Genomic DNA, 13,608 nt, shown 5'->3' with positions numbered 1-13,608 from the left:
ACTTAACCCATACACAGACTTTTAAGCAAAGCACCTGAAGAGGCAGGAGCAAGTGTTTTCCCTGCACATTAGGAATGCTCTGAGAGGCAGATTCTAGGCATGGTGCAGGAGTGGTAGCTCTGCAGCTCTCAGTGTGGTAGCTCTGCAGCGAGGGTGAGCCTGCCAGGGCTCCCTGGGGCTCTGCCCTCTGTCAGCAATTGGGTGTATGCTGCAGATGAGAACAAGTAAAGGAGCCAAAACCCAGAGGTTTTGGTTATATGCAGTGCCTTTTCTGAATTAACCTATGAATTCTCATAGAGATTAACATAGTTTTTGGATTCATATCATGCACCTGAGATTTAGAGATAAATCTTTAGAGTTTTTCTTATCTGGTCCTTGACTGAGCACATATTTCTCTGGTTTCTAAGGGAACTTTGACCAGCAGAACCCATAAGATAAAAACCCAAAGGAGGGCCTTTCCCCCTTCCCATCCTCTGTCTCCCCCCAGTCTGTCTGTGGATGTTGTACTTAGTAAAGCAGAAGTCGGAGCAAGCAAAGGGTCTCCCTTTGCCAGGCTGCTGTATCAGGTGGTGTAAGATGAACCTGTCTGCCCCCATCTGCAGAGCTGGTTCTGTACGGGTGCTACATGGCCAAGGTCACACAAGTCCTTGCAGCACTTTGATAAGCTCTAGGAAAGGTGTGAAGTGTTTGTTCCTACAGGCGTTGTGTCCTACAGCACCGTGTGTTGCTGCTTGGAAACATCCAGCACAGCTCCTGGACACATCCAGCACAGCTCCTGAACAGGGGAAGGACTGGCCAGAGCTGCTACAGCTTGAGCTGCACCATTCCCAGGTGCCAGAGGAGGAGCACATGGCTTGGTCTCTATGGAAAATAAAAATAATCTGTAATAGGGATGTAATTACAACTGGGCATGATGATGTTAGATACCCTGTCTCTATCTGTCACTAACTGGAAAAAGTCCTGGATGCAGTGTCTGTCAGAGCCCATGGGAGGAGCACACTGTTATAGCAGATTTCTGTGTGTTCCCTGTGTTGTTGCACAGCTGGAGCAGTAGCTTTGGTCGTAAAGGAGAATAATCCCTGTGACCCTAACCCTGCTTCCCATTGACTTAGGGAGATGGGAAGGAGGGAATTTATATGAAAACTGATTCTTCAGACCTGTATGTGTCCACCTCTCCAGGATCTCCTACTAACTGGCATGTAGGGAGCCACAGCAGAGCTGAGCTGTCTGCTGTGATAAAGGTGTTTGCTCCTTCCTGGACTTGATAACCACTACCTTGCCCAGCCACAGACTGGGACCTGCCCACAGGCTCTGGAGAGGAAAGCAGAGTTTAGCCTTTGGGAGTGCAAATCTTACTGTAATTGGGTGCTGAGATTGGGTCCTGTTGGTGAATGAATTATTTGTGTGTTTACTTGGAAAAGTTGAAATGTTCAAGAAAATACTGCCTGGCTGGTCTCCAATGAACATTTTTTCAGAAACTGTTTTTTCTCTGTGTACATTTCCAGCCTGGGTTGTGTGGAGTTCTAGGCATAAGTGGGTGTTACGGTGACTAGGAAGGGGCAGACCAAACTCCTTATGTGGAGGAGCAGACAACAAATCAATATTCAGATGACTTAGAGAAGTAACATGGTTGTGGTGCTGTGCCTGGCACAGGTTGTTCAAAAATTTGAGAAAATTGCACAGTCCTACCCAGATAGCAGCTTCCTTGCCTCAGCTAGTCAAAAGGAAGGGCAGGCCTGTCCATGCAGCTGGTGCAGCCAGGCTGTGAGCAGGAGGGATGTCATTGTGGCCCCTGAGAGCAGTCCAAAAGATGAACATTGGATGGTGTGTCCAGTACCTCTGGTGCAAACCCCAGCTGACCTTGCCCTCTTTTCTGCTCTTCCCTTTCATGTTCTGCAATGACAATGTGACTGTAGCTGAGTTACACTTACCACATTAGTAATTCCCACCCTTCATACTTAGAACAGGTTGAAAACTAGTCTGGTTTACTAAAAAACACAAAGAGAAGCCAGCAGACAAGGAGACCAAAATTTCAACTTTTTTTTCATTTAGCACTCTGTATTTATATCAGTTTCTGAGGTTAGTTGGTCAAGTTTGGTTTGTCATTTTTTTTGCTTCTACTTTTGGTTACCACTTACCTGACAGGGCACTTTGGTACCAGCAGCATAATTTAAGTATTTTTCAGCAGTCAGTTTCGGGATGGTAAGAGGAAAAGCATTAGCAGTGTGTTGTGAGAAACCATTCCCACAGGATGCTGTAGAAGTAACTGTCTGTTCTTTTTAGTTGCTGCAAATGGAGGCTCTTTCCTGCTCAACAGTGTGGTGTAAAGTACTGTAAAGATGCTGTACTATGAAGTGTAGCATCTTTACACTTAAAGGGGGATCTCCTTTATTGATTGCTGCTTCATGTGCTGTGCATCCAGCTCCCTCATGGCATGCAGAGGAGTTATGTAAAGATGCAGGTTCAGTAGCTTTGTACTGGAAATGGTGTCCTGAGGTCACAGCTCACCACCGCACCACTGGAGCTGACGAGGCGTTACCCCTTCATAGCTGGTCTTTGAACACACATCACTGGTGTTTGTCTTTTGATTCATAAACTTTGGATTTATAAGACCCTGCAATGGCAAGTAGACCTAGTCTGCTTAGGGGGATATTTCATGAACTACATAGGAAGTTTATAAAACAGGCTCCCTAGATTATGAAGAAAGGGGGTATCTGTTTTGTAAGGAACATGTTATGAAATGAATTTGTCTCTAGGCCTAACTTAATTATTTTAATGATCCCACTGGTGGTTGTCGTAGGTGTCATTCTGTGTGCATATTGTGACCTACATGCTTGCGATCATTTGTGAAATCTAAAGATTTAAAAATACATTGGACCTTATTATTTCCTTGCCTCCTTCCACTGAAATAAATGGAGGTGGTTTGGATATTGGTATGTTGGGCCAGGTCTCTCTTCCAGTGAAGTCAATGAGAGTTTTACTGTAAGCTTAAATGAAAAGAAAATGAGCCTTATTGTTTTAGAAAATGAGCCTAATACTAGACCTGGCCAAAATAATCCTTAGTGTAACCCTGTTGTCCTCTGTGGAGTTACACCAGGGATTGATCTGGTGTGCTGCGTGGTGAGGAGTTACAAGAACCTGAGCACTGCAGTAAGATGCTTCTGCTGGGTGTCCACAGTGCTCAGTCTCAAAGACATCTGAGGGTGTAAAATCAACAGTCAGATGAAGACAAAGTGTCCTGCCCATGTGGGTGCATGCACAAACCTCTCCTGGCCTTCCCAAAGACATGACTCTGCTGGTTTTGAAGGAGTTGCTTTAAATTTTTATCTGTATAACTGAAATCAGAATTAATCTATTCATGGGTTAATGAAATCTTTAAGAACAAAGTGCATATTTAAATAGAAGAAATATGCAGGCATGCAAACACAGGATTCATATGTGAGAGCAGAAGGGAAGCTGGATCTCTGGAGCACAGAGTAACAAGCTGGTATGGAGGATGCCGGGCAGGAGCTGATGCAGGCTGTGCCCCATGCTGCTGTTACCCTCATGAGCTTTGCTAAGTTTTTGTTATGTGAAATGTAATAAATTGATGAGCATAGCTAGGCCTTGCAGTACCTCAGCTTGTTCCCATGTGCTGTTCTGACATTAAATGCATGATCTGATGACAGGAACAGGTATTGTCAGTCACTCTCATCGCTGGTATAACTCCAGTGATACACCAGGTTGGTGGCTTTCCCAACCTGAACTTGTAGATGGGAGAAGCTGCAGAGCTGGAATTAAACTCCAGAGTTACAAACTCACATCTCTGCTGTGTCCACCAAACTGACTAATCCTTCATCTCAGCTGCTGTGATTAGCATGTACTTCAGTCTTTTTGATGCTTAAAAATGAAATGGCATCTGTAAAAACTTTACAGGGGTTTGTTTTTACCTGACTTGCTCTCACTTGAAACTCTGCCAGGCAGGGCAGCTCTTAGCTTCACAAGTGTGCCTGACTGGTTCCTTCCTGATGCAGGCACTGACAGCTGCCTGCCTGTCAGAGCTGGGCACCAGCACACAGAGGAAGAGCAGAGGAATTTGGTGTTCACCTGTACTGTGTTAAATTGACTCTACTGCAGTATGGTATGTGCTCAAAGGCTAAAATTGCTGCTTTTTTATCTGCTGAGGATCACATAAAGCAAAACCTGGGAGGAGTCCTGCACATGGATGTTGGGAAGTTATTATGCAGCATTTGCACCGTTCCTCTTGGCCAGACTCAGAAGGAATCAGTTGGCAAGCACTGGAAACTGAGATTTGCACCATAAAGCTGAAACGCTGAAGGAATCCCAGTCCAAAGGGCAGGCTCCCGTTCCGCCTCCCTCCTAATGGAGTGCAGATGCTACCAGTGCTGCAGGTAATCCACTTAGACCTGGGAGACGCTTTTGCAGCAGCAAATCTCTCTCTTGAGAAAGCAGACAATGAAAACCGGGGACTCCTTAACCTCTTTGGTGTCATACTGCGTTAGGCCAGCGATTTGTACCAGTGCAATTTACACCAAAGGCTGCAGCTTTGGCATTTGGGGAGCGTGGTGTGCAGACTGCTGCCTGAACTCTGCCCTGACGAAACTCACATACAGTTCCATGGGCAAATTTGGCTAGTGGAACTCCATGGGAACTAGTACATGACAGTAGAGAAACTGGGTCCTCTGCTTGTGCCAGGGTTGTGTGGGAGGGAATGAGGGCTGAGTTTGGGCCAGTAGTACATAACGCTGCTGTTGAATGAGGAAAAACATTCAGTAACTGCTTTGTAATCCTACAGCGGGGGGGAAGTACAGCTTGCAGTTAAGACCAGTTTCAAACATATTTCTTCTTTGTTTCTCATCCAGTTGTATTCTGTTTGCAGGCACGAGGGTTAAAATGGGGGCTTGCTTCTGCTTCCAGTTAAATCAGAGGTTGTTTTGGCCTTGACTTCACTGGAACCAGAATCAAACCCATGACCAGAGTACTGTATTTAAGAACGAATTTCTCACAGTCACATAAGAAAGTCAGGTTCAGCTTTCAGTAGCTCATCAGAACTCAACAGTTAACAGTTTACATATTATTTTAAAGTTTTTGATGAGCTTAATTCTGTAGGGCAAGTGTCCTTTGTGCAGCAGGTGTATTGCTGTCTCCTTCCCAGGTGTGGGTTCCTTCTCTATAGCCCCTAGACAGGGGCTCCTCCTTTTTTTGGGAACTTGGCTGTGGAGGTGGGCTCTTCCAGCAGACATGGTGGTGGTGCGTTGCTTCCTGTCTGTCCCTGCTCTCCAGCTGCAGAAGTGGAAAACCTGCTGGAAATTCCTCTTTGTTTCTGCTCATCTGCCAGTGGTTCAGGCTCACCAGCAAAAAACTTACACAAGTCTTCCTACCCAGTGTGGCTCTGTAGGCTTTGGGGATTGTTTTACCTTCAAAATAGCTTTTTAACAAGTCATTCTTGATGTGTTCAGTTTCTTTAAATGAACAGCCAGGAAAAATACATTGGGTACAGCTTAATCAAATGTAAGAATAAACAAGAGAACAAACATTATTTGTTCATCATTTGAAGCGTGGTAATAAAATATGGATAGAGAGAGCTGGATGCAACTTCCCAATCACACACATGCTTGTAGAGAAACAGGACTAGTGACAGTCTCCTGTAACTTCCTGCAGTGTCCTCGTTCCAGAGCAGGTGCTGATCTGAGCTCTGCTGGAGGTGTGCAGTACTGTAATGCAGCAGTTTTACATTCTGGGACTGGGCAAAATCGGTGTAGTGTTCTCAGTGGAGGACAGAAGGATGGGCTGCAGGAAAAGCAAATGGAGCAAGGATTTAAGACAAGGTGGGTTCTTTCTGAATTATTGTCAACACCAGGAGAGCTGTACCAGTTCAGTGGATCAGCATACCAAGGAAATGGCCGAGCAGCGTGGGCAGCTGCTTGTAAGCAGAAAGCTAATTTACCAGTGCCCAGAGAGACTGCAATCGTTCCTTTTCACAGTACTGGGTAGTGTCCCAGTGCAGCACTGGGCCAGTGTGGGCACCAAGGGTCACTGGGTGTCCCTGCTCAGCCCAGGCCATGCAGAGCTGCAGAGTCCTGGGCAGCCTGTGTCTGGGAACTATTTCCTGTGAATCTGGAAATAAAGGAGAAATCACAGGAAAAAACTGCTCAGCTTTCATATGTCTGGGATTAGAAATTAACAGGCTGTGACTCCAGCAGGTTAGACATTCTAGCTGTTTATGTGAGCAGTGTGTACCAAAGCCAATGTGTTGGTTGTCACCATTTGTGCTTTATAAAAGGTTGTGAAGCCCTTGAGTCAATGACATCCCTCTTTCGCCTACTGAAACATCCTGGTTTCACAGCACCCACACATGCAAAAGATGTGGAAGGCCAGACTCACAACCTGAAAGGGAAATTAGTTCCATTTGAAATTTTCCCTGCCTTCACTGAGTCTCAGTGGGAGTTTCACTCTTGACTTCAACGAGCAAGGATTTAGCCCATTTATATTATAATATAACTAGTGCCTGCATGTTTTCAACTTCCCAGCATGCCCAGTTGTACTGGGGTGCTGGTAATGCAAGTAATGTCCACATTTGGTCAGATTGAAAATCGTAGTGAAATACTCAGTTATCCTCCACTGGAAGTTACAGAAAGAAGGTGAGCAGCAAGAGAGCTGGTGTTTGGTGCAGCCCTGCTCTCACCAGGGCCCTCCTAGCTTCCTGATCAGGGGAAAGGGGTAGTTAAAGGAATAGCAAGAAAAGACTTGTACAGGCAGGAATGTTTTATTTGAATTGTGTATCTTCTCATGTATTAATTTTCTTGAGTGTCTGCAGCTCGTACAGAGTTTGAGCTGCAGTGAAGTTCTTGCGGGATTGGGACCTGTGGAAAAGCAGGGAACACTTTGGGAAACTAAGATGCTAGTTTTGAATTTTGGTTTAAATTAAAGAATTTTCTTCTGAGGTGATTTTCATGACCAATATTTAGTGTAAATTATGTGTTGAGAAAACATGAGGCCCAGAACCCTCACAGGCCTCAAATCAGAGCAGCAGGAAGAATGGCATAATAGAAACAGGATACAATATAAATTTGTATTAATGTTTTTAATCTTCACCAACTATTTAGGCAAAAGATCAGTTAGAATGAAGTAAAAGGCACAAGGAGAGAAAAAATAACCTGAATGTTATATTGGAAAAAAAAAATAGTATCAGAAATCCGGCTTACATGCTTCTTTAACTTCAAGTGTAAGTCCACAGTTTAAAGCAAAGAGAGGAATTCCCAGATAGATGGGTGTTACCTACAGTGTAGTAACAGTAGGTAACTTCTGTGTAGTTACTGGATCTCGGCATATTTCACAGAAAGAATAATATTTAGCTCCTACCCTAAACATATTCTGTGTTTTGAAGGCTCATAGTGTATTGTAATATTATTTGGTTACTTCTATTAAAAATATGCAAGTCGGCCAGACTGCTGTTCTCACTCTCCCCAAATAGTGCTTGTTAGGAGCAGGGGTGGCAGAACTGGCCTGTCTTGCACTACAGTAGCAGCAACCTCTCTGCTTGGATTGGGATGCTGTGGATCCTCACACCTGACATGGTCAGAGCCCTGTTCTGGTCATGGTTACCCCAGAGCAGCTCAGCCAGACCAAGCAATGGGAATCGTATGGTTTAGCATCACAAATCATGGGAGGCTCTTTGTCAATGGCCCTGGTGCAAAAGATGTACAGGCCATGTCAGTGGCAGCTTCTAGAAGTGAGAACTTTCTAATGAAGAAATGCAAACTGTAGCTGTATTTGAAAGTTACGTTTTTTCCCTTGTTAAGCACAGCAAATGCTTTTCATGACTGATGAGTTAAATAGGTGTGGTGGGATGCTGATGTGTGTGTAGCAAAAGGGTTCTGTCCTCTGTGTGTGTCTCTGCTTCCCTTACCTATGGATGTAGTGATGTGCCGAATTAAATGAAAGGATTCGTGATACAGCAATTAACATACTCGAACTGTTTGTTTAGTGAAGTATTTTAATAGCTGTTAACACACTAAAATAGGCAAACTCTTGAAAAAGGCAAATTGGAATCATTAGCCTGATGAGGGGTGTACTGCCACCATTACTCGTGGCTCAGCAGCACTTTGCTCCTGTTGGTCACGCACAAGGCATGTGGCAGCAGCCAGGAGAAACTGGCTGCTGAGAAACTGGGGATAAGTGACCAGTGCTCATGGGCCTAATCCCAGTGAGGTGAAGGGTTTAGGGTTAATGAAAAGCTTGGAAAGGAAAGCTTATGGGTATCTCAATTCCCTTAGTATTTGGTCTGCTCATGGTAATTGTTTGACCACTCCTCCTCCTCCCTGTTGGGATGTGTGGCTGAAGGGATGCAGGGTCAGAGTGGCTCTTGACTATGAAGAGAATTTTTCATTCAGGAGAAGACACAGGCTTCTCTGCCTGGGTTTAGTGTTTCCACTTCCTTGTTTTACCTGCTAATTTATGTCGAGTTGATACTGTTTCTACAAATTAAGAGATCTGTGTAGTGCATCAAAATATGAATACACACACATTTCCAGGAAATTATGTATCAAAGTCATCTGCTAAAGTGTCTTAAATGTGGAGATAGGCTATTAACACAAGCATCTCTCACCCTTACCATGAATACTTGGTGGTATTTCAAAAATAATAGGTAATTTCCACTTCAGTGGATTTTATTACCTGTTGCTCCAGTGGACTTTAATTGATAGTAACACTGAACAGAAAACACAATTGTCCATGGCTTTCTTTTAACTACAAAATCCATTATATACCTAATTTTGCTTTTTTAGTGGTGGCATAGAAAGAAGAAAGAAAATCCTTCCAGAGCTTCCTAAAAATAATTCTGCATGGTAGATTATAATGTTCTTTATGGATTATTGACTTTTAAAAATACATGTTGATACTATATAGACTAGCTCTGATCTGTTACAAAAATAGATATTGTAGCCTGAACAGCAAAATATGAAGTATTAAATCTAGGTAATAGGTCCTGCAGTTCCTTCAGGTGCTTAATGGTTGATGAGTGTAATATCCTTCAGAAGCACGGCAAAGTGAGCATATGGCTCAAAAAACTCCTATGGCATTCCAGGATCAGCACTGGGAGGCAGGAACAGGAAGTTATAGGAACTGGAGATGGATAAACATGTTATCTTGTGAGTTACTCCTTGTAGTGAGTTGACCCTGGCTGGTCTCCAGGTACCACCAGAGCTGCTCTCTCACCCCCTCCACAGCTGGACAGGGGAGAGAAAATACGATGAAGGTTCATGAGTTAAAGAGCAGGAGAGATCACTCAGGATCATCGCAGGCAAAATAGGCTGGAATTAGAGATATTAATTGGGTTTATTTGTAACAAAATCAGGATAATGAGAAGTAAAATAAACCCTTAAAAACACCTTCACCCTACACCCCCTCCTTCCCAGCTCTATCTCCTCCCCTGATGGCCCAGGGAGACAGGGAATGAGAGTTTTGGTCAGTTCATTCCCCATGGCTTCTTCTGCTGCTCAGGGAGAGGAGTTGTTCCCCTGCAGTGCTGTGGGGTCCCCCCTGTGGGAGAGTTCTCCAGGAACTTCTCTGATGTATCTCCATCTCATGAGCACCAGCTCTCTGTGAACTGCTGCAGTATGAATTTTCCCCACGGGCCCACAGTCCTCCCCAAACTGCTGCGGCGTGGGTCACTCTGCCATGGGGTGCAGTCCTCCAAGGCCAGGCTGCTCCAGCCTGCACCAGGGCTCCCACTGGACCACAGCCTCCTCCAGGCATCCGCCTGCTCTGGCGTGGGCACCTCCCCCATGGGCTGCGGGTGGATCTCTGCATCCCCCGTGGATCCCCAGGGGCTGCGGGTGGATCTCTGCATTCCCCTGTGGATCCCCGTGGGCTGCGGGTGGATCTCTGCATCCCCTGTGGATCCCCAGGGGCTGCGGGTGGATCTCTGCATCCCCCGTGGATCCCCAGGGGCTGCGGGTGGATCTCTGCATTCCCTGTGGATCCCCGTGGGCTGTGGGTGGATCTCTGCATCCCCTGTGGATCCCCAGGGGCTGCGGGTGGATCTCTGCATTCCCCTGTGGATCCCCAGGGGCTGCGGGTGGATCTCTGCATTCCCTGTGGATCCCCGTGGGCTGTGGGTGGATCTCTGCATCCCCTGTGGATCCCCAGGGGCTGCGGGTGGATCTCTGCATCCCCTGTGGATCCCCAGGGGCTGCGGGTGGATCTCTGCATCCCCCGTGGATCCCCAGGGGCTGCGGGTGGATCTCTGCATCCCCCGTGGATCCCCAGGGGCTGCGGGTGGATCTCTGCATCCCCCGTGGATCCCCAGGGGCTGCGGGTGGATCTCTGCATCCCCCGTGGATCCCCAGGGGCTGTGGGTGGATCTCTGCATTCCCCATGGATCCCCAGGGGCTGCAGGGTCAACAGCTGCTTCACCTTGGGCTGCTTCACCATGGCCTGCAGAGGAATCCCAGCTCTGGTGCCTGGAGCACCTCGTCCCCCTCCTTCTGCACTGCCCTTGGTGTCTGCAGAGTTGTTCTTCTCACATGTTCTCACCCTGCTCTTCTCTGGCCACAATTACAACTGTGCAGTAACTTTTTTTCTTTCTTCTTCTTAAATCTGTTATTGCAGAGGCATTACCACCATTTCCAATTGGCCCAGCCTTGGCCAGTGGTGCATCTGTCTTTGGAGCTGCCAGGGGTTGGCTCTGCCAGACACAGAGGAAGCTTCTGGCAGCTTCTCGCAGAAGCCACCTCTGTAGCCCCTCTGCTACTTAAGCTTGGCCATGCCAACCCAAAACACTCCTCCACCCTTCTGCTGAGATTGGACCGTACTGCTTGATGCTCTTGTTAAAAATGGAGGCTTTAGTATCTCTGTTTCTCACAGGCCCGTTTTGTTTTGAACATCTGTGGTAGCTCACTTGTGCCATCAGGGACGGATCTGGGGCTGAGTGATGCCAGGCAGTGCCTGTAGACACTGGCACCTGAGGCAGCCTTGCTGAAGGGTAGCTGTTTGCCCCAGCCATGTGGGAGTATTAGGAGAAGGAGACAGTGGTCAGGATGTCTGGAGCACGTGGAGTGGTGGGTGACCTGTGTGACACCACAGGCTTGATGCCTGCACTGCACTTGGGACTGGAAGCTGGTACCTGATCCAGTACCTACTTTTGCCAGAAACTCCTTTTGGGGGCACCTCTCTGTGCCTTCAGGCACACGTGGCTCTTGGATGTCATGGTTTGCAGAGCAGCAGTTTATACCCAAAGTTCAAGACTCAGACTCTCACACACAGCTTTTCCTCATCACTGTCCAAACAAAAGATGCTTAAAATTCTCCCCAGCTGAAACACCCTCCAAGCCAAGCAGATGCCTGCAGCAGTCTTAGGTGGTGAAGATGTTGTCTTTGATTAAAGTGGAAGAGCTGCAGGGGCAAAGCCTCACAGGGTTTCTGCAGTGTAGGACAGCCAGGTTGGGTGGGCACCGACCGTGCTGCAGCTCCTGCCTCTCTTCAGTGCTTTCTTCTCTCAGCTGGAGAAGGGCTTAAAATCACTGCTCAGAGAACAGGGAGGGAAAGTGTGGTACAACCATTCAACTGTCACACTAATTGTAGCTGAAGTTTTAAACTGAGGCAGATCAGAAAACCTACTGCAGGCAGATGCAACTTTTAGCCACGTTCCTCGCAGTCCAGGGCATGAGAGAGCTTGTGTGCTGGCAGAGGCAAGGCCTTCACACCTCTCTCTTGTAACTAATGCCGGGCCAGAAGGTGGATGACACCCATCCACCGTGTTATCCCTGTCCTCCTCTGGCCAGCCTGGCCTGCTTTTCAGACAGGCTGAAAGGTGTTTTAAGGTACCTCCCTGGGGAAAGTTGCAGGTGCTTTCCCCATTATGGTTTGCTTTGCTGGGAACTTACGCACAAATCCAAACAGTTTTATAGAAATAATGGAAATAGGAAAAATGCTACTGGGAAGGTCTGACAGCACTGCCCACTCAACCTGTGCTGCTTCAGCTGGGCTGTGGCAGTGCCAGCAGAGAACTGGCTCCTAGCACAGGCGCTTCAGAGGCTTTCCACAGTCCTTTCCCAGCAGTTACTGCCTTGGGACAGGACAAGTAGCAGACTCCTGACAGACACAGCTATGCAGGCAGCAGTGCCAGACACGGTGTAAGGCCTGTCAAGCACTTCTGCTCCAATTCATGGCATTTTTTCTCTTCCAAGCAGATAACAGTATCTATCCTACCCACTCTGGGCAAATATTTAGGAGATAAGCAGCACTGTTTGTGCTCAGCAGCAATGACTGGACTCTGCTCATCCGCTGGGGATGCTTTGCTAGCGTGTCCCGCAGGGTAGTTTTAGGTCATGCTCAGTGTCCTGCCTCTAAACAATCCTTTCTTCCTCCCTGTGGCTTTTCCCACAGCCACCTTCTCCTTCTCCAGCTCCACAGCCAAGCCCAAATGCCAAGTACAGCTGACAGCCCCCATAAAGCACAGGGAGAGCTGCAGAGCTCATGTTGGCTCCACTGTGCATTTGCACTGAGGACAGGAGGGCACACAGAGGGGGCAGGTTCAGCAGGGAGGACACTGGGTGCAGCACAGACCTGCCACATGTATGCAGGACCCACAGACAGGCATTTCTCCCTTCCTCCCGTCGTCCCATAATACTAGAAGAGAGACACATTTTAATGACAGTTCACTGAAATGTGCATTCCCTGCTGATTTGACATTGGGCAGAAAAAGTGTCTACAAAATCAATTTTTAATAAATGTAAACAACTAAATTATGAATGACAAAAATATCACTGAACAGTTAAATATTAATCATGTAATTACTTAAATTAATACTTTTAGTGCAATATTGAGATGGAGAGTTCTGCTTATGCTGTGTCACTGTGCTGGCCAGACTGGTGCACAGGGGACGACGACCACAGTGGCCCCCACAGCAGAGTGACCTGAGGGCCTTAGGGCCTCATGGTGCCACAGCCCCAGTTGCTGGTTGTCCCACAGGTCGCACAATACTGGCTGCTCTTCTTAAGACCTCTGGAATCAGATTTATTAGCAAAGAACTTCTATCTCCTGTTCAAAGTAAAGCTGCCAAGAAAATGGCTAAACTGGCGCAAACCAGAAAGCAAACTGCCCCACCCCAAAAACTTTTCTGTCCCAAAGTGCCATGAAACTTCCCAACAGCTGTGTGTGATGTGCAGACCCACAGCTGTGCTCAGTGATGATCTTTGGGAAGACCAAAGGTGCTGTGGAGGGAGCTGGGGGTGCCAAAAGCCCTGGCTGCTTCTGAAATGGAGTTGGGAGAGTTGATGAAGGAGACGGTGTGTCGTGAGCTCTGCTGTGGGGGCTGGACTTACTGCCCTGCAGGCCCCCTCTGTGCTCCTGCCTCAACAGGTGCTGCAGGGAGCCTGCAGGCTGGAAAATTGGTCCCCAGGATTCAGAGGGGTGGGCAGTCTTCTGTAGGTACTTGCGGGCAGCACAAGTAGTTTCTTTCCTTGCCCAAGAAACTAAGAAAAGAATTTACTGGCACTCTTGTCCTTGTGGGTTGGCTGACTGTGTTGTTTGTTTTTAATCTAATAAAAGAAGATCTTAATATCATAGTAAAATTGGTACAAAGCTAGAAACTCGCCCCTCGGCATTT

General features: G+C 47.0%; 1 protein-coding gene across 5 annotated transcripts in view; it reads left to right on the top strand.

The window, feature by feature from the left end:
• Nucleotides 1–13,608, top strand: part of KCTD15 (potassium channel tetramerization domain containing 15) — a 48,306-nt gene that overhangs the window by 12,515 nt on the left and 22,183 nt on the right. The window contains exon 2 of one of the 5 annotated variants that reach the window (XM_048316315.1): nucleotides 4,165–4,391. The exons of the other annotated variants lie outside the window; for them this stretch is intronic. Coding sequence (XP_048172272.1) covers nucleotides 4,363–4,391 — 29 coding nt within the window. The 5' untranslated portion in view covers nucleotides 4,165–4,362. The remainder of the gene's footprint in view (nucleotides 1–4,164; nucleotides 4,392–13,608) is intronic. 5 annotated transcript variants of the gene reach the window in all.

The sequence above is a fragment of the Corvus hawaiiensis genome, chromosome 12 (genome assembly GCF_020740725.1).
Source record: "Corvus hawaiiensis isolate bCorHaw1 chromosome 12, bCorHaw1.pri.cur, whole genome shotgun sequence".
Classification (NCBI taxonomy): Eukaryota; Metazoa; Chordata; class Aves; order Passeriformes; family Corvidae; genus Corvus; species Corvus hawaiiensis.
This window is presented reverse-complemented; position numbering and strand designations above follow the sequence as displayed.